This window comes from Suillus paluster (genome assembly GCF_016628075.1).
Source record: "Suillus paluster strain FC165 chromosome Unknown EDB91scaffold_110, whole genome shotgun sequence".
NCBI classification, from domain to species: domain Eukaryota; kingdom Fungi; phylum Basidiomycota; class Agaricomycetes; order Boletales; family Suillaceae; genus Suillus; species Suillus paluster.
The window spans coordinates 97,088-119,554 of NW_024537670.1; the positions used below are offsets into that span (position 1 = coordinate 97,088).

Consider the following 22,467-nt stretch of genomic DNA (forward strand, 5'->3'; position numbering starts at 1 on the left):
ACCTAATCAATACAATAGGACCATCAACGTAACACGTGGCGACTTCTGGTTCCCCAGTTTTTAAAAAGTTTCGTTCTGGTAGCGATCGATAATTGAGTGCGTATTATCGTACTGCCAGCTGGCTTTATATTCTTGTCATATTCTTTGCTTGAAGCACTTTCGAACTTTCTTTCAGCACGCGCGTTTTGTTCTCGTGAGTAAAGTTTCGAACTTTGTTGTATTGACCTGTTTATCATTTAATTCCTTGTCCTGACGACACTTTGCACGACCTCCAGCACGATTCAGTTTACTCAAACCCCCCCGTTTACCTCTAACCTCGCCTTTCCCTCGTACCCCCTTCATATTTCTGTATACCATCGCTACATTCAACAATGACTCGATTTGGAGATTTCCAAACACTTTGCTCCATGGTCCCGTCATATACATGGTGTAATCTCTTTTATCGCCAGGTCTGCATCACTTCATATTCTATATGTCGTTTTCCTACTCATTCTCATCACTAGTTATTGACTAACGACCCATCCGTCTTGAATGGTGGTGTATCTCAAAACGCCTCATCTGCCCCGGTCGGTGTTAATCCAGAGTGTGGGATACCAAAAGTAAACACCAACGGCTCTTTGGGCAACATCGCCAACATCGTCGCTTGCGGTCTTAGTGTCTTCATTGTGGGAGCTTTGATCTACTTCACTGGAAGGCGCAAGGCTGCAGTGGGTCAGTCTTCTTACTTCCGCGAACCAACTTCTCTTGTCTCCGACCTCCTTCCCCACGCTATCGCGCCATTCCTGTCAACTGATCCTTTAATATCACAGGCCGTGTGGAATTACGGATATTCTTCGCCTTATACCTCTTAACCCTGCCCTTCCAGTTGATCACGACTGGCTCGTTGCTTACTCAGGGCACAACTCCCTTGGTTGTCCTTACTGCCATCCATGCTGGTCTCGTCGCTACAATGTTTTGGACGTTGCTGGGCAATGCTATTGTAGCAACCCAAGTCGTGGAAGATGGCACCCTTAGCTCGATAGTAGTGCGTTCTTATTCCATTCTCCCACTCACGGCTAGCTGACCCTCGCCCAGCCCTTTTCTATAATTTCCGCCGCATTCTTCGCCGCTACAACCTATATATCCTTGGACGTCGGACTCACTTTCACACAAGTGCTTGGCACATCAAATCCACCCGCATCTCTTCACAGTATACCACTTTTTGTTCTCACTAGTATCTGGCCCGGAGTGTGAGTCCCACGAATTTCAAACAACTTCCTCCCGCTCACTTCTTCGGATCATCTTTAAAGCGCTGCTTTAATCTATTTCGGAATCATGTTGTACATTGTCCTCGGGATCCTCAACGAAGTCCGACCAGTGTGGTACTATGTGATCGCCGCCATCCTCTTCATCCTTAGCCAGCTCGACTACTTCCTACTCAGTAAAATCATATGTAAAGTACGTAATGAATTCGTGATCACACGTCGAACCCTGCTGATTGGTGGGTACCTGCAGGGATCATCGATGAAAGTTGATGGTTCGTTCATCGCGACGATACTGGAGACCGCATGCGTAGTTACTCTTTACTTTGCGTGGAGAGGGATCACGGAAGGTAACGTCGTCTATTCTCTCCATTCCAACACAGCTCATCCACGTTACAGAGGACTGGGATAACGATCTCTACTACCCATCATAGTATATTTAAGTGGCTGTGCTGTTGTGTTTGTGATTTTACTTCCGTTTATCCACGCGATACATGTGTTATCCTTCAGTTCACACGCTTATTCGCCCCTCCTTGCATCCCGCCTCCTCATTATGTATGTTATCTACGCGGATTTAGGGTTGGTCGTGAGGCGTTGTGGGGCAGGTTCTGGTTAAAAAGATGCACCCCAGCGGCTCACTGGTGCCGGACTTGTATTTCTGTGGGCCCCAATATTGTTGTGCTGTGATATCACCATGATATAAGTATACCATCGATGGATGGTGAGCTTGTCTACAATATTTAAAATCTAGTATACATATCCAAACCCGGTGAATCGACACCTACGTGAGACTCTGTCTCGCAAAAAAAGATCTTCATAAAACGAGTGTGTAAGTAGCAACTGCTCGCAGCGCAATAGTTAAAAGGAGGGGGAAGCGCAAAAGGATGGAGTGTATGCACATTACGATAAACAAGAAAAGCACCAAGAATCCGAAGTCTCTTTACATCTCCTAGACGATGCGTTGCGTGATGAATGGAGTTATTTCAATAGAGACCCAGCTGTCGTCGGTCGGCTCTCTGGTAAAACGCCGAGACCTTTTGGATTTGAGGCTCAATGACCGCAATGTCGGGGTGGAGGAAGTAGAACTAGGAGAAATCGGACTTTCCGAGCCCGAGCTGCTGCTATATGATATTGGAGAAACTGGAGGTGGGTGGTCACTAGGGCGGCGTTTCTTCAAGCGTCGACGTGGACTATTTGGGGGAGTGGAGAGGTTAAAAGTTGGCTGATACGTGTCCGCTATCCACAGTGCGTGCGGTACATGACTCCCAGGAGCCTTTGCTTCCTTGCGCGGAACCTGAACATTGGCAGACGTTGAGATAGTCGTAGCGGACCAGCGTGACTTCTACATCAGAAGTGAGATATGTGGAACAATCGTGGTACAATGACAAACGTACCAATTCAGGTCGTCTCCTAATGTCTGGCATTTCTTCAAAGAACCCCTCATCTGACACAGGGTCCGACTCCAAAGAGATGTCTGTGAACGCAGCCTGCGCCTTGAACGAGAGTTCTTCATCGAGTTTATCAAAACAGGAGTACTGGCGTGTTGGCCGTACGATAGGGTCTCGCGAGCCTACATCTAGTCGGTCCAGCCTTGATGATGTCACCGTGTTGGAGCGCTTGAGTTGCTTGTTAAACTTCGAATTCCGCGGAACGCGATGGAGGAAGGCTTTGAACGTATCTTGGAATGTTCCAACCGTCGCCGTAGTGTTTTCTTCCGATGTATATCCGTCATGATCGACGGTGACGGCTTGAGAAAAGTCATCATCAGAAACGTCAGGAGGGGTGATAGCTCCTGAGGAACTCTCGTATTCGTCAGTTGAATCGAGAAGGCGTGCTCCGGAGAATGTCACCATCCCATCCTCAGGATCCCATACCGCCGCGAAAGTCAATGCTGACTTTGCTGGGGAGATACTGGACCATTGGTCGTCTGGACTATCAGCGGTGTTCGCAGAGGTACTGGCGCCACTGAAGTCGACGGAGATGGATAACTGAGGTCCAGACAACAGGGAAAGTCAGAAAGACTGTATGCGGACTTTGAGGGGTTGCTGGATCAGTACCTTTTGCCTGTCACTTAGGGGAGCACTTGAGCTGGGACTACTGTGCGTGGCACTGTTGTCCATCTAGACTTCCAGAGAAACTTGAATGACCGTGTTAAAGAATGAGTTTGAGCGAAAGTTGTTGTCACGTTAGGGTCTAGTTTATAGCGAGTAGTAGAAAGGAGTCAGTCGCTCGCCATGCTCTCAAGCACGACGCGAACGCACCTAAGGTTGATGGATGAATTGCCGTATGCCTGCACACGCGTGTATACGATGTCCGGGAGGAGAGGAGTGAAAGCGGAGGCGAGGGATGCATATTTTATAGACGATTGACTGAATTATCTTGGCGCCCTCTTTTCCCCGTGCATCAATAGAAGCATTGTCATACCTGGTCGACTCCACCGTCCTGTGAGAATATTAAAAACGTATAATCTGTCGAGGCGCCTTCCACATCCGGAATCCGAAGGGTCGACACCCTTTTTTACCCACGTGAGCGAGGCTGTATCACATAGCAGGATACTTGCCATTTCTTGTAATCACTAGTTCGGTTCGTACCGGTTTCAGTCTCTAGAGGGATTGACTTGGTTGACTACAATCCCTTCGCGGGTTGTCCTCCCCTCGTCGGCAGACCCAATCGAAGTAAGACAGGGTTCGCAGGTGCCTCCGATTGCTGACAACGACCCCGAGCTTGACCGTACGTATTCCGACTCGAGGATAGTAAAGGTCAGATTGATGCGGGTGGAAAATTTAAAGTCAATGTCCGCGCTGTCAGTCCGCGCGCCGGGCGCGTGTAAATGACATGAGCCTTCGGAAGCGCCTCCGCGACCTGCGATGCCCCTTGAAACTCGCGGACATTGAGGGGCGTGCTTTTGTGGCTTCTTTACCGTGATCGGCGACTACCTGATGCATGTAGCATCCTTCCACAGGGAAACTTCTGCCATGGGGAGGATGAACACGCATATTAGCGACCGTCTGCCGGAAGAACGTGGCATTTTAAAGGTCAAATAAGCTTCGGATCACCCCGTTGTGTGTATTTGAGTTTCAACGGCCTAGGGATCAGGCAGGATCAGGCGCATCGATAAGTCGCGGAGCGGACGGTCACCGACTACGATAGACCGATGAGAGGATCACAGAACCTGGCTAGAGGCGTTACTTGAACTCCTCTGGTAGTAGCGAAACCGGGATTGCGCGCCTGAAGGAATGATTTTGAGGAAGACTGCAGTGTCAGTGCACGAGCAGTTACCGGTCGAACCGAGTCCGCTTTCAAGAGAACTAAAAAAAAAGTGGAACGCACGTAAGGAGCGGGCCGCGTGTTTTTTCTGTAATGATCGACAAAAGTTTCAGTTATTCGTCTCACACCACCAATTAATCCTGGCCCTGGGGGACGAACTTTTCTGGACAATATCTACAACTTAAATTAATGTCAGCATGTCACGGTGTAATTTGAATTTAAGTTGGGACCTTGAATTGGAGAGATAGCTGGAAACACTGAAAAAAACACGCGAGGCTAGACAGAACCACGTTCTGGATTGCGGACGATGACGAACTTAGTGTACAAGCTGGAGAGAAATATGATGAACAATTTTACAAGGAGTACGTACGTAAGCCGCCTTACAAGTGATCTGTATGTCCATGATAATTTGCTCGTGCAAGAACAAAATCTTAGACAATGGGAGTGCAAGTCGATAGTACTAACGAGGAAATTCAGTAAATATCTCCCTTGAGCTCGAGGTTGTAGCGCTTGACCCCTTCCGGGACCGTCCTACTCTCTCGTGAAGATCTGGGATGGTGGGCATATTATAGTGATTGTGAAGCAGCGACAAAAGATCGTGTTTGGATGATACAGTAGTCCAGGATATTGCATAAACGTGACGTATTAACTTCGGTATTAATGTCCTTCCAACCAGATACTATGTAAATGCAAGAATGAGCTCACTGGACGCGCCCCTCGTCCATGTGCGCCAGATCCTGCTGCGCGCTCAACAATACTTCCTAGGAACTCCCGTCAGTAAATCCAGCGTATTGCTAAGACATCACATACCGTCACAAGCGCTTGTCGCGCCTCGTCCTTAATCTCCTTCCACCTCCCCTCATAGGTCGACAATAGTTGCTCATACTCATGTTTCCGAGCCAACGACCCAGTCCTGATGATAGACTGCAGAACAAAAATGCCTGCAACCCACTCCACCTCGTCTGCCTCCCATACCGCATCGCGCGCCATCAGTTCTGACAGCGACTCGGCCGTGCCGGAGTAGTCGTTGCGGAAACTCAACAAACCAAGCTCTAGTGCTGCGCCATGAATCTGTGCCCATTGGATGTGGTCTTTACGCTTTTGGCGGTCTGCGGCAATGCGCTCCATTTCATCGCTCATCGAGGTCCCGCCTACCGGTGCAAGGACCGGGTACCATACAGACGATTTACGAATGGCCATCTGCAGTGCGCGAGGACCAGCGAGTGGACCGGAGACACCCGCATGCATGATCGTGGCTGGGAAATATCCGCATGCTTCTGTGAAGCGACGGAGGATCGTTATGATCGTGTCGTGATTTGACGCGGTTCGTGAGGCAGTTGGGGCGTTGAGAGATGAAGTGACAGCCGCAAAGAGAGCATCAATGATGGGATTTAATGCAGTCGGCGAGGGATGTGACAGGACGTAGCTCTGAATGAGCGACGAGAGCGTCGTAGCATCTATTCCTCGTGTAAGGAACGCATCCCTCAAGGCAGTGGGGTTAACATTCAGAGCCAGTGTGGCCGCAGAAGGCACCGATACGTTAGTCTGGAAACTGAACTGTATATGGCTAGTAGGCGGAGGCGGAGGTACATGCTGTTGGGGTTGCTGCTGCTGTTGTGATGACGAGCTGGCAGTCTGAGCCGCTATGTCGTTTTGAGCAGCATACGACACAGTCGTTGGAGTCTCGAGATTCGGGCTCCATGTTAAGCTATTCTGACCAGGAGACCCAGAGACTATAATGCAAATCTAAGGATCAGGGCAGTGATACTGATTTGAGATCCAAACCTTTCTCAGCAGTCTTCTTGGATCTCGTTCTTCCCTCAAGCTTTCGTCTCGCTCGGCCAACGGTATTCTTGTACCAATTGTATATTTGCTAGGGTTAATCAATACATTTTCACTCCCTCAATGAACATCGACGATGGCAGCCCTCACCTCCCGAAACCTGGGCTCTGCCTCGTCGATACCCTGGAGGTCCTCTGGCATGCCAAAACGGACAAGGAACTCATTGGCGCGGTCCAGAGCAAACTTCTTGGCGTCGCCTCTCACATGCCCTCGAGTGCGCGTCTCAAAGCCGCTGATGTGACTTCGCAGAAAGATGAGCTGTTCGTCGGTATAAGCCTTGGGCAACCTGGGTTTGCTCACCCTGGGATCGCTGGCCATCGTATCGTGAGGCTGACACAAGGTTCGCTTTCATTCTCATCCTTCTTCGGCAACACCCGAAGGATCGTTCCTAATGGGCTAATGCTTATCACCACGCGGAACTAGGGCGGACTCTTTGAATCATTTGTGGTTTCGGATCTCCTCAGGTTCAAGCTCAAGGTCAAAGGAGTGCCATACAGTCATGCCAATGGTTCCAGGATAAGTATTAGTAGCGGGTATATATGTACGTAAAATATGTAGCATTGTCCAGTGAAGTGCGTAGTTCAGCTTTCGGAAAGCGCAGGCTTGCGGCAGATAGCGAGGTACATGGGCGTGAAGAGCTTCAAACGGACCATGAGCCTCACGCAAATCAATGGAAGGGTGCTGGAACTTACTTTTGTCTGACCACCCTTCACGAGCGCATCAGCAGCGACCTTAAGGGATTCGCCGACATCATGAGTGCCCTTGGGCAGAAGACCAACCATCTCCATGAGTTTGATTGCGGTGTGTGAAACGAGCTTGCCGCTCCAGCTCATCCGCCAAACGGTGAAGTAATCCCAGGCAGTCTGGGCCTTCAAGATATCGCCTTCAAGCGGGTAATACCACGGAACTTCGTCAGGGCGTTCGGCGAGATCCTCTTCATGCTCGATGGTGAAGCCGACGTTGGTCATGGCTGCGCGGGCTTTGTTCAAGTGACGCATCTCTGGGATACCATTGCCAAACTCGATTGCATGTGCAAGTTCCTTGTGTGCAGGGATTGAGGGATCCCACGTGTCAGTCATGCACCACTCGTAGACGCCGAACTGCAAACTGATGCTTAATATATCAAACTTCGAAGGCAATGAATAAACATACCACTCCTCCAGGCTTCAGAACCTTCATTATTTCACCGTACACTCCCTCCCACGTAGGTGCATGGACAGTGGCTTCAATGGCATAAACTGTTCTCGATGTGTTTGTAATCAACAATGTTTCACAAGACTGCACAAGCACCCACCAGCATCGAACGAGTTCTCGCCAAACTGTTCCGACAGCTTCATGAAATCACCCTTTGCAAAGCTTACTTGGTCCTCAAGACCAGCCTTCTTGGTGTACTTCCGAGCACGCTGAATCTGGAAGTCGTTGTTGTTCAAGCCAACGATGTTGACGTCGGCAAAACGAGCTATCTCGCGTGCGGGACCACCGACGCCACACCCAACATCAAGTACACGCATTCCAGGGCGAAGCGACATTTGGGCTGCGAGGTAGTGCTCATGGCGGGCCAAGGATGCTGCGAAAGCCTCTCCTTTGTAGAATCGCGAGAAGTGGAAGGACTGTGCCCAGCCGTACTCATACAGCTCTGTCGCACCAGTCGTAGTAGCCTGTCTTCTGTCAATAAACACCGTCGAAAAATCATGAGGTAATACATACCGTTTACAACGTCGGTGTAGCTCTCAACACGGTTTTGATTATCCACATCACCCTCTTGACCAAGATCCTTTTGCCAGAACTTGGTATAATTCTCGACGCGTTTCTCTTGACGTCCGTCAGCGTACTGAGTCGAAACCATACTGTCTGCAGAACAAAATCGCATAAGTAACAAATTCAACCTCCACGACATGATTTCTCGCAAGAAGATATGAAACTTACCAGGCGCGTAGAATGAAAGGATGAAGGAAACGGAGCCTTGGATGGAGCCTCTGCAAATTCAGTATGGAATAATGGAACCTTTATATAAATTGATGTACCCAGGATGTACCCGACGGCAAGAAATCAGGTCATTTCGTCTGCAGTCTGGACCTGAATCACGTGGACACACTGAACGGGCTTGCGTGCACATTTTGTATACATGTCATCCAACGGTTGTCTCCATCTAAGTATAGGGTCTGGCTATTTTTTTTATTCCCATATAAGCGTAGATCTATAGATGGGCAAAATAATATTGACATTGAAAATCGACTGGTAAAATTGATTGCCAAACGCGTGTAAATAATCGAGCCTTCGCAAGCATCTCAGCGATTATAGGCAACTCACGGGCATTGAAGGTATGCTGCTGTCAGATTGGCTCGAGCGCCCCTCGACGAGATGTCGAGGTGTGCCCGAACCGATCGGTGGCCGCATGCAGTATACATAACCGTCTGGTCACCGTAGTGTTGGGTTGCTCCCAGGAGAACACAGTATTTGAAGTTGGTTTGACGATCAAAAGTTTCTGATCGCGATTGGATCACGACGTTGTATAGTTTTGAGTGTTGAGAGTTATGTACGAGGCGTGCACAATAAGACACCAGTAAAGGTGAACCGATGAGGATCCCAAAGACGTTATCAAATGCCCCATTGACAGAATGCGCTGTCAACGCGAGATTTTGCGACGAGCAGCTGATGATAGCATGGCTCTGTGAAAATGTCCTTCGTTAGGTATCGTGTCTTTTCGTCTGAGCGGATGGCGTACGTTTTATGCAATATGGAACATCACCTACTTAATATTGAATATTAAGAGCTTGTCTGGTCGTGATTAAGGGGGAGCGGCATCGATACTACTGTGAACATTAAAAAGCGGACTGCAGCTGAAACCTGATCCAGTCTATGGATCAAAGGTTCAGCAGAATATCCTCTCTATTTTACGCCGCTTTCCTGAGAAGAGACTAACCACTAGATAACGGGTCAGCTAAAGACTGAGATACCACGCTTCTGCAACAAGAAGAGTCACTTACGGTGTTTGCATATAGCATATATGGTGAAACTATAGCAATCGATGGTGAACTGGATAGATGTTTATTACTTTAGTGCTCTAAAGTCATGAGTAAGAGGAGTTTGGAACTAGGCATGTTCTTTTTCCGAACGGGGGAACGTGACACAGGTTCCAACCGTCACTGCTCTCAGTGACGAGACATCCACTCCATTAGCTCCATTAATCCGTCGTCTCTCTATTTCACACCGCCAATTCCTTAACCACCCTTAAATTGAACGTGGTATGCAATGAGCTCGGCAGGTGGACTTTCTCGAAGGCGGGTGGGTGGAGCTTCATCGTCCTCAACTTCGGATGACGCCCCAAGTCCTGGATGGACACCAAATGGTCCCAGCCCTAATGGAACCGTTGCAACGCATGCAGGCTCTGCTTTTGAAGGTGGAAGTAAAGTTGCATTTGATCCTCGCGACCTCGATCAAGTTGAGGAGGACAGTCGCAACGGTGGAAGAATGCCTCGGCTGACCATCATGGAAGAGGTGCTCCTTCTTGGTCTCAAAGACAAACATGTATGTCTGGAGCCTCTTTTACATCACACACCTCCTTTGCTGCACACTTTTCTCGAGTGTCATCTGCACTTCATCCTAGGCTGCCCTGTCTCCGCAGCATGGCATGATGCCTCTTACATTAATTGAAGGCGCCCCGCTTTGCTTGGTCACATACTGACATCAACTCTTTGTAGGGCTATCTCTCCTTCTGGAACGACAGCATATCATATGCACTTAGAGGGTGTATCCTCATCGAACTCGCACTTCGCCGCCGCATAGCTCTAGTTAAGGATTCAAATCAACGCCGGAGTCCACTCGCAGACAGGCTGGTTGAGGTTATTGACGACAAACAGACGGGTGAAACTATCCTTGATGAAGCGCTGAGGATGATGAAGGGTCAGGAGTCAGATAGAATGTCAATAACTGGCTGGGTTGATCTAATGAGCGGTGAGTCTGGAATTTTATAAGGATTTTATGCCATCATTCGTGCATTGATGTACCTCTCATTGCGAAGCTGACTTTCTCGACCGACAGGAGAGACATGGAATGTCATGAAAATTGGATATCAACTTAAGCAGGTTCGCGAACGCCTAGCAAAAGGATTGGTGGATAAGGGTGTTCTGCGGACTGAAAAGCGTAATTTCCTGTTGTTCGATATGGCCACACACCCCGTCGCCGACGTACGGACGAAGGATACCATTATCACACGGGCGGTCTCGCTACTCACTGCGACCACTTCTACAGTACCACCAAGCGCTTTGGACAAGGAAGGCACTCAATGCAGGGTCACACGGGCCGTCTGCTTGGTGTGTGCAGCATATGCAGCTAGCGTGTTGGACAATGCGTTTGGCAGATTGACATATGAAGATAGGGAAGCAGCTTTTCAGAGATGTGACGAGATACTAGCGGAGTTTGCTTGTTGGCCGTTCGGGTCTAACTCAGCGACAGGGAGTGGCGGTGGTAGAAGGAGGGAAGCTGTGAAGATCGGGATGGGAAATACTACACCTAGTGGACGGGAGAGCGTGCTCGGTCTTGTGCAAGAGGTGAAGCGGGAGATGAACGGGGAGGAGGACCACGGGTTCCAATTGATTGCAGGAGTCCTCGAAGTTCTTTCAAAATTAGATTCACTATTGTGAAGGGTGAATGGATAATTTTCTGCGCTCTCTTGGTACTTTTTGGATGTCCATACGAGCTATCTAGCTTTTTGTTGATATTTATATTATTTTTACCTCAGTTATCTTCAAGGTATGTCTGGTACTTGGCGTGGATACTCGGAACTGACAGCTGCACGAAAGTCAAGACCTTTTGAGGTGATACACATGGCGTTTCTTTGACGACATTCTCAGGACGCGATCAATTCCGATCACGTATGACATACGCTGGCGCTTCATGACAAGCTATTTCACGACGAATAAAGTCTCTCACCATGTACATGAGACCTCCTTCAGTTATACTGATATGATATTCTCGGACCTATGACAACTTGCCATCACACAAGGTTATCCGAAATTTTGCTTGTACTTAATTGGCTCATCCCCATTCTTTTAGCTTAGATGTTTCAATGCCTCGGACTTGTACACACTCTCATGTTTGATCGATTTTCCCGGTAGGAATCCGCTGGGGACATTTTGCCTAAAAGCTCACCACAAACCGTCCCTGATCACTTTTACGAGAGTCACATCGGCCACCCACAGATTGGTCATAAAGTCCGGGTCGTTATCGCACACATCCTTCAAGCTTGCTATCCATACCCATAATCTTCCTCTACCGGCAGACTCCCGGTCATTGAACATGGCATTCAGCGTGGTCTTTCATCACGATGCTACCGATCCGCTAGCAGTTATCAGCGCCCCTCCCCCGAACGAATCTTCACACGACCGAGCCGCAAGAGAAGAACGGGAAGTTGAAGCTCAAAGAATAAGTGATCTCATCGACGATGAAATTCGCGCTGAACGAGCGGTAAGAAAGAAGGAAGAGGAATCGGTCAAGATCTTACTATTGGGTCAAAGCGAAAGTGGTGTGTTTATTCAAATTCAACGCTTCCTTTGGTCTCAGGCTTTGCAACAGGTAAATCGACAACTTTGAAGAGTAGGTTACGTTGCCTTTTAATTCTCTCATCATTGAACGAGCATCCTAGATTTCCGCATGCGGTTTGCCCGAGATAAATGGATAGAGGAGCGAGCATCATGGCGAGCAGTCATACTGTTAAATCTCGTTCGGTCTGCAAACACCATCCTTGATGCGCTATCACAGGATATGGACGAGGAACAAGACGGACTCAATGATGCGTCCAAGTTCGACGATTACTATCGTCAATATAAAGTTCGCCTGAGTCCGCTGCAGGCGGTGGAGAGTAATTTGAAACGCTTACTCGGCGCAACCCCGGAAGACATCCAACCACGCAAACAGAATTCTCCAACAACTCTCTCACCCTGCGGGTCATCGGAATTCTTTATTCGTTCCCGGGCTTGGCGCAATTTTATTCAAACAACCCGAGGTCACGAGTTCTCGAAACATTCCTTCGAGCGGGACCTACCCAATTTAGTCGATAACACAGAGGTGATCGCGAATTGCAAAGATGACATCAAGGCCCTATGGATGGATGGTCTCATACAGGATATGCTATGGAGACGGAGAACCCGGCTCGAGGATTCCGCTGGCTTGTCAGCTTATTTGTATTCATTTTTCGCTTTCTCTGAACCCATCTGCCCGTAGCTTTTTGGACGCAATCGACAGATTGTCCGCGCGAGATTATGAGCCAACAGATGACGATGTCTTACGCGCACGATTGCGTACGCTTGACATCCAGGAACACGAAATGAAAGTTGATGGTGAGTGAAGCGTCATGAGGTGTTTTCTCCTTGTTCTCTGAATACATTTGCAGATACCGACGCTCCGAAATGGAAGATTTTCGATGTTGGCGGCTCGCGTACACAAGTTCGTGTTTTGCTCCGATTTTCTAATCATGTTCACCACTGACGATGACTGCCAGCGACATGCATGGCTACCGTATTTTGACCAAGTCAATGCAGTCATATTCTTAGCACCAATTTCGTGTTTTGACGAGCGACTTCTCGAAGACCCCCGTGTCAACCGTCTAGAGGATTCTTTCATACTCTGGAAGGCCATATGCTCCTCCAAGCTTCTCTCGGGCACGATCCTTATCCTTTTTCTAAACAAGATGGACATTCTCGAGCAGAAAATCAGAAACGGCATAATGGTGAAGCGCTTTCTCCCCAGCTACGGCGACCGGCCAAATGAGACCAATGATGTTGTCAAATGTACATATTTCTTGCTTGTGTTGCGAGCTTCCAGGGTAATTAATGTCTTGCATCTAGACCTTCGACAAAAATTCAAAGACACGGTGAGGTACTGTTCTCCGGAGCCGCGGATATGTCATATCTACCCGACGTCCGTTACTGTTAGTTCTTCCCTTGTTCCAGGCCGAAAGTCCTGTTAATTTCATTTGCCTAATAGGATACGAAGGCGATGGCTGTGACGCTGACTTCTGGTGTGTGCTTCTGTATTACCCTGTGGTTAACGCAACTTGTTGAAATGAAGGAACAACCTGGCAGTACGCGACGGGATCTTGCGCGAATACCTGAAGCGGGCGGACTTGTTCTGAACGCCGGATCACGAAGTGACAGTAACATTTGTAATAACAGATCATGCGCGACCTGATATAGATATGACAGTTGACGATTTAGATACGACAAGTGTAATGAGCGCACGATTACCCCCTTGCTTGCTGAAGCATTACTCGTGGATACCATATCATAGGTATCTACATGGACGCGAAGCATAATACGATCAGTACACATGAACTTCTCACACGACTGTAAGCTCAACTTGTCTGTCAGGCTACAGAGGTCTCCATCCATCACCTGCCGGCCACTTGAGGTTGTCTGCTTCCTTTGGAAAGTCGCGGCGTACTCTACTGTTCTTCATCCGCTCCAGGTTTTCCCCTGAGCTCGGCTCGTCGTCAGTGGAAGGCTCAGTATACGGATCACGGTCAACATGAGCGCCGTCGTCGTCCTCCGATCGGGTATCCGTCATCAGCCCCTGCTCGCCCTCCTCCACCCACCTCCCCGGCGCACCAATATGCGAATGGTGAACGAACCCCCGCCGACTGAGACCTGCCTCGGCTTTGTACCGCGCCGCATCCAGTTTCGGCTGGGCCTTGAGCTGGAAATTTGAGATCGTTTTCTGAATGTGGGACATTGGCGAGGCGTCGGTGGTGTCGCGATCCCTCGTGAGGGAGAGATGACGAGAGAGGCCTTGGAATGAGGATGTTCGTGCATGCGAGGGAAATACGGGTGAGGAGAGCTCCGTTGTACTTGATGCTGGAGTGACCTGGATGCTCTCGGGACGCTTTCGCCGAGGAGGGGGAAGTGGGGGCGTTGCGGCGTGGTGCATTGACTTGGACCGCGTGGCGCGTGTGGAGGTGGTCGTGGGGGACTCTGCCGTGTCGCTTGTGGGTCTACGATCCGGGTGAGTCGGTGGCGCAGGTAGATGGGACGAGCCGTCTGATGTCGTGATTGAGAGGGTGTTTCCGGGAAGTATTGATTTTCTATTTGAAAGTGGTGGGCGGAATAGGGTGGGCACATATGGGAACTGAGTGTTTACGGTGGCACTTGCTACTTGGTCGATGGAGGGCAGCGAACTTGATGCTGACGACGGAGAGCTGGGTGTTCGTCGGCGGGGAAGCGGAGGTGCAGGGCATGTGTCTTCAGATCCAGATGAACGACTCCCGAGTCCTTTGCGGAATTGTTTTGTGGGACTTAGGCTGCGCGGCCTGCTGCTCGCAGACGAACCGGATGACGTCGTTTTGAGCACCTGCAGAACACGCTCACGGTCTAGCTGTTCTTCAACACGTTTCATGTTCTGGCCTTGTTTGCTAGCCTCCAGCGATTGTTTCATTAGGGGACTCATGATGTGGCTTGGTCTAATACTCTGAGGAGCATGGAATGGTGCCAGAACAGATGCGTCGAGAGGCTGTGCTAATGATGTGCGACGTGGTGGGCCAACCAAGGGCGCTGGTTTTCGAGGAGGAAGCGGTGGAAGTTTGCCGTCCTTCCGCCTCTCTGGCGATTTATTGATAGGGTCTGCCCCATTTGCTTTGTCACGCATCAAGAACGGATTATGGCTGATCTTCTGTGGCGGACGTGAGGGTATGACCGGAGGGGTGTCACATTGATCTGGAAGAGACGATAATGAGTGGTGCGTATCGGACTCGAGCGATTTGCGGAAGGGATTTGTGTCTGGGGAGGAAGAGCTTGAGGATGTGGCATATTGTTTAGATTGGTCGGGATAAAACAGTGGTGGGCGGACTTGAGGCTTGGAGGGAGAAGTTGATCTGGACTGGTCATGGACTTTTTCTGAGATTGGGTGGGCTGCAAGACATTCCGGTCAAAGATGATATTTAGAGGATATTAGGAAGGAGAGTTAGTACACACCTTGCACAAACGCTAGAGTTCTATCAACGCCTTTACCTGACGCAGCGTGAAGGACAAGTCTGAGTGCAGCAAAGAACTGGCCGCCGGTGAGACAATCTGTGTGGAGCATGTTTGGGTAGAACAGTTTCAAGATCTGCGCGGAACGCGTATGGTTAGGACATGAAGCAAGCGAAGAAATTGGCCTAACCTCGTCAATATCAGCAGCTAGCAGATGAGGATATCTCCCTCGTAGCCAAGCTCTGACTTCGCGGATACCAACGGACATAGCCTCATAGTGGGCATCATCATAGAAGGTGGTGGTATTAGGTGAGGCTGCAAGATCATTGAGAGCTGAAGTATATAAGTTGTACTCAAGATCGTTGAGTGCAGATACATGAAGAGTTAGAGGTCGCATTGCAAGCCGGGAAACAACGGGTTTTGCATGTGTTCAAAGCAAGTTACTCAAGCGCGTACCTCTGATCCGCGCTTAACACCCCTTGCACGTGCCTTCTGACCCGCCACCATTGTAATCTCATCCTCAGTCGAACACCGCTCTTTCTTATTCATCTTATACCAAAACATGTCAGAAATCGCAACTAGTGGACGTGAAGATCTTCCCCCACCGTACAGCCAGTCTGGCACTACCTCCTTCCTAGCACCGCCCACGTGGGAGCCTCACTTTATAGATCTTAGCCCGGAATTACCTCAACATTCATCTATTATTCCTCGCAAGCCCTTAGACCCCCCACCTGACTGCTTTTCCACTCCGTCACCTCTGCGAGTGAAATCTAACGATTTCCCTCCATTCAGAATCCCCTGCGCTGGGCATCAGCTCGCAGACGGTTTCCGCATTCTTTATCCCTCGGATCTACTTGAGAAACATGGGATACAACAGGCGGACTGGACGCGCTTCCTAGAAGATCTTGGGATCTCTGCTCGTCTTGCGGGTCGGGGTCTCAGTGCAGTGGGTTCTCGCGTTCCCGTCACAGCACTCCCCATCCGTGGCATATTTAGCACAAGAGCAACTGGGATGGCGTACGACTCTCAGTTCACGAGAAGTCCTAGGGAAGAGGTGCAGACAATAATTAGCGTGTGGAACCAGTCTGCATTTGAGCGACGGAAATTGCGAGTCAGTCTACAAATCAAAGTAGGGGCGGATACCAGGGCCGAGTATGAGCTTCTTGTCGAGTCTCTGTGAATCAATCATCCACAAGGACCCCTACACATACCACCAGAGTTCTTTATATTTCAGATATACGATTCACAGCAGATGTAGCAGCACACGTTTGTAAATGTAGGAAACGTGCTTTCATGCATGGACTACTCATCTTCGGGTTTCAACAACATAACTTTGCAATTTGATTCACGCTATAAATAATCGTTGGAGCTCCCTGTGCAATATGCAGCAGTGCGCTCGTGGCTACTCACGGTTGGTCAATATTTAACACCAGCGTTTCTCGTTGACTCACGTTCGTCTGGATTCATCTCAGCGAACTTATCGATCGCACTGCAGCGGGCCACCCCATACATATATTAACAAGATAGCAAGTTTTGTACGATCTGTCTTCGATTTTTCCAGGAAGTCGAATCTCACAACGGTGAAGAAATTCAGCCTCGATTTGCCTGGAACTTTGTCTAGCCTCCAAGCAGACCACCACAGTGAAGAATCCAGGGGTTCGCAGGGCAGGAACGCGCCCGTATCCTGAAGACAGATAAGTATGCGAATTCGATTGACTTAATGCACAAATATCCAAATTATGACATGTTAACATTCAAAAGGGTGTACTGACGTCGGGACGACACTCACGGTCGTCAAAACATGTCTGTCAGTCAGGTATAGTGGTGTCTATCTCTTTGCTACGAAGCCTATCGAACACAATTTCACGTTCTCGGGCGCTGTGTATCGTGGCCTGAAAACGACGGTGGGTGAGGAGCAGTTCAGCATGGATCGGGCCGACAACCGTTGGCGACAATGAGCAAGCTTGTGACATGTGCAAAGCAGCAAGACCCTTGCATAAATAGCGGCAGGCATGATCAACTTGGGGACTTGTTGGGATGATAGTTGTGGAGATGGAAGGGGTTAACAGGGTGGCATTTGATGTCCACCGGTACCAAATTTGCGAAAAGCGGAACCTGCAGGAACGCCATCAGATTGGTGTCGATGGAATTCTCGCGGACGATGATCACGCTCACCGTGATAAGTTCATCCTCTGGGGCACTCATTGACTTCGTACCTGAATCAAGAACCCATAAGCGTGTCCAAGCCTCAATCTGTAGTGGTGCATGACCATTTCGCGGTGGTGTGTACTATGTAGTTCGAACGGGGTCACTATAGGTCACTGTGAGGTCTTCGGCGTTCGGGAGTTTGACTTTCGGGGATAATTAGGTAGAAAAAGGGAAAAAATTCGTCCAGGAGGAATGAGGACTAAAATGACCACCGCAGGGGTCGAACCTGCAATCTCCTGATCGCGGTTGTTATCGTAGTCAGACGCGATGCCATTTCGCCAGGCGGCCGTGTATTAGCCATCGCCATTGGGTATCCTGAATGTCCCCCTTAATTATTCAAGAGTGTCATCAAGAGAAGGTGCAGTCAAGGTGTCCTGCGGTGGCGCCGCCGCCGGTACTGACAACGGACGCATGTAGCTCGGCGACGGCGAGCAGAAGGCACCATACACCGGCAAAGACGACCTAAGGTACACTTCGGATGCGCTCATCGATGTTTCGAAGGAGTTATTGCAATGCGACGAACATGAGCTGCAGATGGGTGCGTCGAATGTCTGGCGGTTTGGTCGGATTGTTGACGTATTTCGCAGAGCTTTTTAACCTGCTGATTAACCCATTGGAACATGATTTTGCTCTTCGATGGGATCGTGATGATGTCCGAGAGAATGCTACTGCTGAGGAAGAAGTTGCTGCTCTTGGACTCTGGACGCATGGTGCGAGTACGTCCGCAAAAACCTTGCTTGACCAATTAACATGACTGGTAACAGGATAGATGAAGCCCCAAGCGTCAACTTGAAAAATTCAATAAAATAGCGTGTATCAAAGGGAAAATGTTGGATGAAACGAACAATCAAAATAACAAAAGTTGAAGGTGCCCCGCAATTGAATTTTAAGACCGCACTACAAAGAAAGTAAGTACTGCACATGTAGCTGCAGCGAAGGTGTCTGTGGCGGCCAAGTGTCGGAAAAAGGTAACGTACCATTATAATACTGCCGGCTTACAAGTTTGATCACATGCGTTAAAAGGCACATTATAGAAAAATTGGTCATGGGAAGGGGAGGCTCGCCGCAGCGGGCCGAGGAACTTGGAAGGGGTCGGTGCTCGGAAGTCGGAAAACCATCCCAGGGGGAAGTCTCTGGGAGTACCGAAACCTCGCTACTGTGTCCATTGGCTTTCGGCCAAATGATTTAATACATAGGTGAAGACAAAGTCCCAACGAGATAGCTTATTTTTGACGTCAGATTCAGATGGCAGCATTCGATATTACCGGCACGGTTGACATTGAATGCCCACCCACACGCACACATTATTTATATGGTCATTTCAGAAATACATTTCAAAGTTGTAAAAAAATATCTTCTGGTGGGCTGGTACATATTTATATAGGGAAGTTGTAAATAGGTTCGGTTAAATAACTGGTTTTGTTAGGACTTTGGCTTTTAAAAGGAAAAAAATTCTATATATATTGGTCATAACTACAAATAATCACAGTATAGCAAGGAGTGAAATAGTTGTAAAACAGAGATAGGCATTCAGAATAGTTAGCACTCGCAACTGTTGCGAGTGCTACAGGATTGCATATGCAGTGTAGTTAGCACTTGCAACAGTTGCAAGTGCTACTGCAGTACAACTGTAGTAGCTATATTGTTGCACTCGCAACTGTTGCAAGTGCTAATGCAGTACGGCTGTAGTAGCTATACTTATATGGTCATTTCAGAAATACATTTCAAACTTGAAAAAAAATTCCTTCTTGTGGGCTGGTACATATCTTGGAGGGCACTTCTAGGAATGATATGAGCCAACAATGAAAGAAAACGGCGGTTGGGTTGTGGAGATATTGTCAAAATACTGACTTTTCAGCCCACCTGACATATCACATCATTGTCGACCTCTGGATGCTCTGGGACCATCACCAATCGATTCCTAGGCCTCAATAACCTCAGTTACATTGTTTTCAATATCATTATTGAGGTGCAATATCGGAATAGTGACATAAAGGTGATCAGGGGGGGAGGAGGACCTTGTATATCTCAGGAATATGATTTTTCCAGGGAAATCTGGCATGACCATCGTGTTCAGAGGGCTCAAGAACCCCCAGGAAAAATAGTTCTGAAGGACAGGCAAGTCACATGAAGGCTAGAAAAATCGATCTTTGGGTGGGGCAGCATGACAGGGGTGGTCAACTTTGGAACATGATTTTTAGAGCGAAATCTGGCTCGACCATCGTGTTCATATGGTCAAATAACCTCTAGAATGAATCCTAGCTAAAGCCAGGCAAGTCATATGAAGGCTGAAAAAATCAATCTTTGGGTGGGGCAGCATGGCAGGGGTGGTCAACTTTGAAACATGATTTTTAGAGCGAAGTCTGGCTCGACCATCGTGTTCATATGGTCCAATAACCTCTAGAATCAATCCTATCTAAAGCCAGGCAAGTCATATGAGGGCTGAAAAAATCGATCTTTGGGTGGGGCACCATGACAGGGGTGGTCAACTGTGGAACATGATCTTTAGAGACAAATCTGGCATGACCATCGTGTTTGTATGGTTGAATAACATTCAGAAAGGTTCCTAGTGAAAGCCAGGCAAGTCATGTGAAGGCTGAAAAAATCGATCTTGGGATAGGGCACCATGACAGGGGTGGTCAACTGTGGAATATGATTTTTAGAGACAAATCTGGCATGACCATCTTGTTTATATGGTTTGATAACATTCAGAAAGGTTCCTAGTGAAAGCTAGGCAAGTCATGTGAAGGCTAAAAAAATCGATCATTGGGTAGGGCACTATGACAGGGGTGGCCAACTGTGGAATATGATTTTTAGACACAAATCTGGCATGACCATCGTGTTTATATGGTTTGATAACATTCAGAAAGATTCCTAGTGAAAGCCAGGCAAGTCATGTGAAGGCTGAAAAAATCGATCTTTGGATAGGGCATCATGATAGGGCTGGTACTCAACTTTGGAACATGATTGTCAGAGACAAAAATAGTATCACCAATGCATTCATAGGGTTCAATAACCTCGATCATGAGTCCTAGTTAATGACAAATGTGTTATATCAAGGGCTAGTGAATCGATCTTTGGATAGGGCACCATGACAGGGGTGGTCAACTGTGGAACATGATCTTTAGAGACCAAACTGGCATCTCCAATGCATTAATATGGTTCAATAATATCAATAATGAGTCCTAGTAAATGACAGATGTATCATATGAAGGGCTAGTAATTTGATCTTTGGGTAGGGCACCATGACAGGGGTGGTACTCAACCCTGGAACATGATCTTTAGAGACCAAACTGGTATCACCAATCATTTAATATGGTTCAATAACCTCGATAATGAGTCCTAGTTAATAACAAATGTATCATATCACGGGCTAGTAATTTGATCTTTGGGTAGAGCAGCATGACAGGGGTGGTCAACTGTGGAATATGATTTTTAGAGACAAATCTGGCATGACCATCGTGTTTATATTGTCTAATAACTTTCATAAAGATTCCTTGTTGAAGCCAGGCAAGGAATATGAAAGCTGAAAAAATCGATCTTTGAGTAGGGCACCATGACAGGGGTGGCACTCAACTTTGGAACATGAATGTTAGGGACAAAACTGATATCACCAATCGATTCAAAAGGTTAAATAACCTCGAGAATGAGTCCTAGCTAATAACAAATATGACATATCGTGGGCTAGTAAATCGACCTTTGGATAGGGCATCATGACAGGGGTGGCAGTCAACTCTGGAACATGATTTTTAGAGACAAATCTGGCATGACCATCGTGTTTATATGGTGTAATAACCTTCACAAATATTCCTAGTTAAAGCTAGGCAAGTCATGTGAAGGCTAAACAAATCGATCATTGGGTAGGGCACCATGACAGGGGTGGTCAACTGTGGAATATGATTTTTAGAGACAAATCTGGCATGACCATCGTGTTTATATGGTTTGATGACTTTCAGAAAGATTCCTAATTAAAGCCAGGCAAGGAATATGAAAGCTGAAAAAATCGATCTTTGAGTAGGGCACCATGACAGGGGTGGCACTCAACTTTGGAACATGATTGTTAGGGACAAAACTGATATCACCAATCGATTCAAAGGGTTAAATAACCTCGAGAATGAGTCCTAGCTAATAACAAATGTGACATATCGTGGGCTAGTAAATCGATCTTTGGATAGGGCACCATGACATGGGTGGCAGTCAACTCTGGAACGTGATTTTTAGAGACTAACCTGGTATCACCAATCGATTCATAGGGTTCAATACCCTCGAGAATAAGTCCTAGCTAATAACAAATGTGACATATCGTGCGCTAGTAAATCAATCTTTGGATAGGGCACCATAACATAGGTGACAGTCAACTCTGGAACGTGATTTTTAGAGACTAAACTTGTATCACCAATCGATTCATAGGGTTCAATAACCTCGAGAATGAGTCCTAGCTAATGACATATGTGCCGTATCATGGGCTAGTAGATCGATCTTTGAATAGGGCACCACGACAGGAGTGGTAGTCAACTCTGGAACATGATTTTTAGAGACTAAACTGGTATCACCAATCGATTCATATGGTTCAATACCCTCGAGAATGAGTCCTAGCTAATGACATATGTGCCGTATCATGGGCTAGTAGATCGATCTTTGGATAGGGCACCACGACAGGAGTGGTAGTCAACTCTGGAACATGATTTTTAGAGACTAAACTGGTATTACCAATCGATTCATAGTGTTCCCTAACCTCGAAAATGAGTCCTAGCTAGTAGCAAATGTTAGGTTAGGTTAGGTGGTGTCGACACACGAGCGCGAAGCGCGAGTGTGGAGATGTGAAAGCTGTGAGAGGAGACTATTCGGTAGCAAGTTAGCCCTCGCTTGGGTGAGCAGAGGACGCTTTCGATGGTACTGGCCATCTCATCAGGCTGAATAGTGGTTTTTATACCTGTAAGGCTGTAGAT

At 48.0% G+C, this 22,467-nt stretch overlaps 9 protein-coding genes and 1 non-coding gene across 10 annotated transcripts; 5 read left to right on the forward strand and 5 right to left on the reverse strand.

Annotated features, from left to right (window-relative positions):
• Positions 1-371: 371 nt before the first annotated feature.
• On the forward strand, positions 372-1,675 carry EDB91DRAFT_1239708 (chitin synthase III catalytic subunit; the record flags this gene model as incomplete). Its single annotated transcript, XM_041321896.1, has 7 exons — positions 372-449; positions 504-711; positions 810-1,024; positions 1,075-1,229; positions 1,290-1,437; positions 1,495-1,591; positions 1,641-1,675. The coding sequence occupies 7 exons, from the start codon at positions 372-374 to the stop codon at positions 1,673-1,675; spliced, it is 936 nt and encodes a 311-aa protein (XP_041171166.1).
• A 246-nt stretch (positions 1,676-1,921) lies between these two features.
• Positions 1,922-3,361, reverse strand: EDB91DRAFT_1265092 (uncharacterized protein; the record flags this gene model as incomplete). The annotated part of the gene is made up of 3 exons (XM_041324488.1): positions 1,922-2,583; positions 2,636-3,229; positions 3,299-3,361. 3 exons carry the CDS (start codon positions 3,359-3,361, stop codon positions 2,191-2,193), a joined length of 1,050 nt encoding a protein of 349 aa, XP_041171167.1. The 3' UTR covers positions 1,922-2,190.
• Positions 3,362-5,209: 1,848 nt separating this feature from the next.
• On the reverse strand, positions 5,210-6,668 carry EDB91DRAFT_1061843 (uncharacterized protein; the record flags this gene model as incomplete). Its single annotated transcript, XM_041314482.1, has 4 exons — positions 5,210-5,269; positions 5,319-6,241; positions 6,294-6,381; positions 6,441-6,668. The coding sequence occupies 4 exons, from the start codon at positions 6,666-6,668 to the stop codon at positions 5,210-5,212; spliced, it is 1,299 nt and encodes a 432-aa protein (XP_041171168.1).
• Positions 6,669-6,931: 263 nt separating this feature from the next.
• Positions 6,932-8,196, reverse strand: EDB91DRAFT_1061879 (S-adenosyl-L-methionine-dependent methyltransferase; the record flags this gene model as incomplete). The annotated part of the gene is made up of 5 exons (XM_041314485.1): positions 6,932-6,988; positions 7,043-7,450; positions 7,503-7,588; positions 7,645-8,012; positions 8,054-8,196. The coding sequence occupies 5 exons, from the start codon at positions 8,194-8,196 to the stop codon at positions 6,932-6,934; spliced, it is 1,062 nt and encodes a 353-aa protein (XP_041171169.1).
• Positions 8,197-9,467: 1,271 nt separating this feature from the next.
• Positions 9,468-11,090, forward strand: EDB91DRAFT_1167002 (Golgi phosphoprotein 3-domain-containing protein). The gene is made up of 3 exons (XM_041320033.1): positions 9,468-9,878; positions 10,052-10,304; positions 10,392-11,090. The coding sequence occupies exons 1-3, from the start codon at positions 9,603-9,605 to the stop codon at positions 10,991-10,993; spliced, it is 1,131 nt and encodes a 376-aa protein (XP_041171170.1). The 5' UTR covers positions 9,468-9,602; the 3' UTR covers positions 10,994-11,090.
• Positions 11,091-11,648: 558 nt separating this feature from the next.
• Positions 11,649-13,482, forward strand: EDB91DRAFT_1061881 (guanine nucleotide binding protein, alpha subunit; the record flags this gene model as incomplete). Its single annotated transcript, XM_041314487.1, is given in 9 exon segments — positions 11,649-11,874; positions 11,925-11,945; positions 11,995-12,520; positions 12,573-12,681; positions 12,699-12,794; positions 12,850-13,138; positions 13,196-13,278; positions 13,335-13,368; positions 13,433-13,482. 9 exon segments carry the CDS (start codon positions 11,649-11,651, stop codon positions 13,480-13,482), a joined length of 1,434 nt encoding a protein of 477 aa, XP_041171171.1.
• A 236-nt stretch (positions 13,483-13,718) lies between these two features.
• Positions 13,719-15,707, reverse strand: EDB91DRAFT_1061853 (uncharacterized protein; the record flags this gene model as incomplete). Its single annotated transcript, XM_041314483.1, has 3 exons — positions 13,719-15,250; positions 15,314-15,446; positions 15,501-15,707. 3 exons carry the CDS (start codon positions 15,705-15,707, stop codon positions 13,719-13,721), a joined length of 1,872 nt encoding a protein of 623 aa, XP_041171172.1.
• Positions 15,708-15,872: 165 nt separating this feature from the next.
• EDB91DRAFT_1061870 (uncharacterized protein) lies at positions 15,873-16,490 on the forward strand (the record flags this gene model as incomplete). Its single annotated transcript, XM_041314484.1, has 1 exon — positions 15,873-16,490. The coding sequence occupies one exon, from the start codon at positions 15,873-15,875 to the stop codon at positions 16,488-16,490; it is 618 nt and encodes a 205-aa protein (XP_041171173.1).
• A 1,233-nt stretch (positions 16,491-17,723) lies between these two features.
• On the reverse strand, positions 17,724-17,806 carry EDB91DRAFT_t108. The gene has a single exon. It is a non-coding gene; the product is annotated as a tRNA-Arg (tRNA).
• Positions 17,807-17,837: 31 nt separating this feature from the next.
• EDB91DRAFT_1254544 (uncharacterized protein) lies at positions 17,838-18,272 on the forward strand (the record flags this gene model as incomplete). The annotated part of the gene is made up of 3 exons (XM_041323836.1): positions 17,838-17,876; positions 17,936-18,056; positions 18,106-18,272. 3 exons carry the CDS (start codon positions 17,838-17,840, stop codon positions 18,270-18,272), a joined length of 327 nt encoding a protein of 108 aa, XP_041171174.1.
• Positions 18,273-22,467: the final 4,195 nt, after the last annotated feature.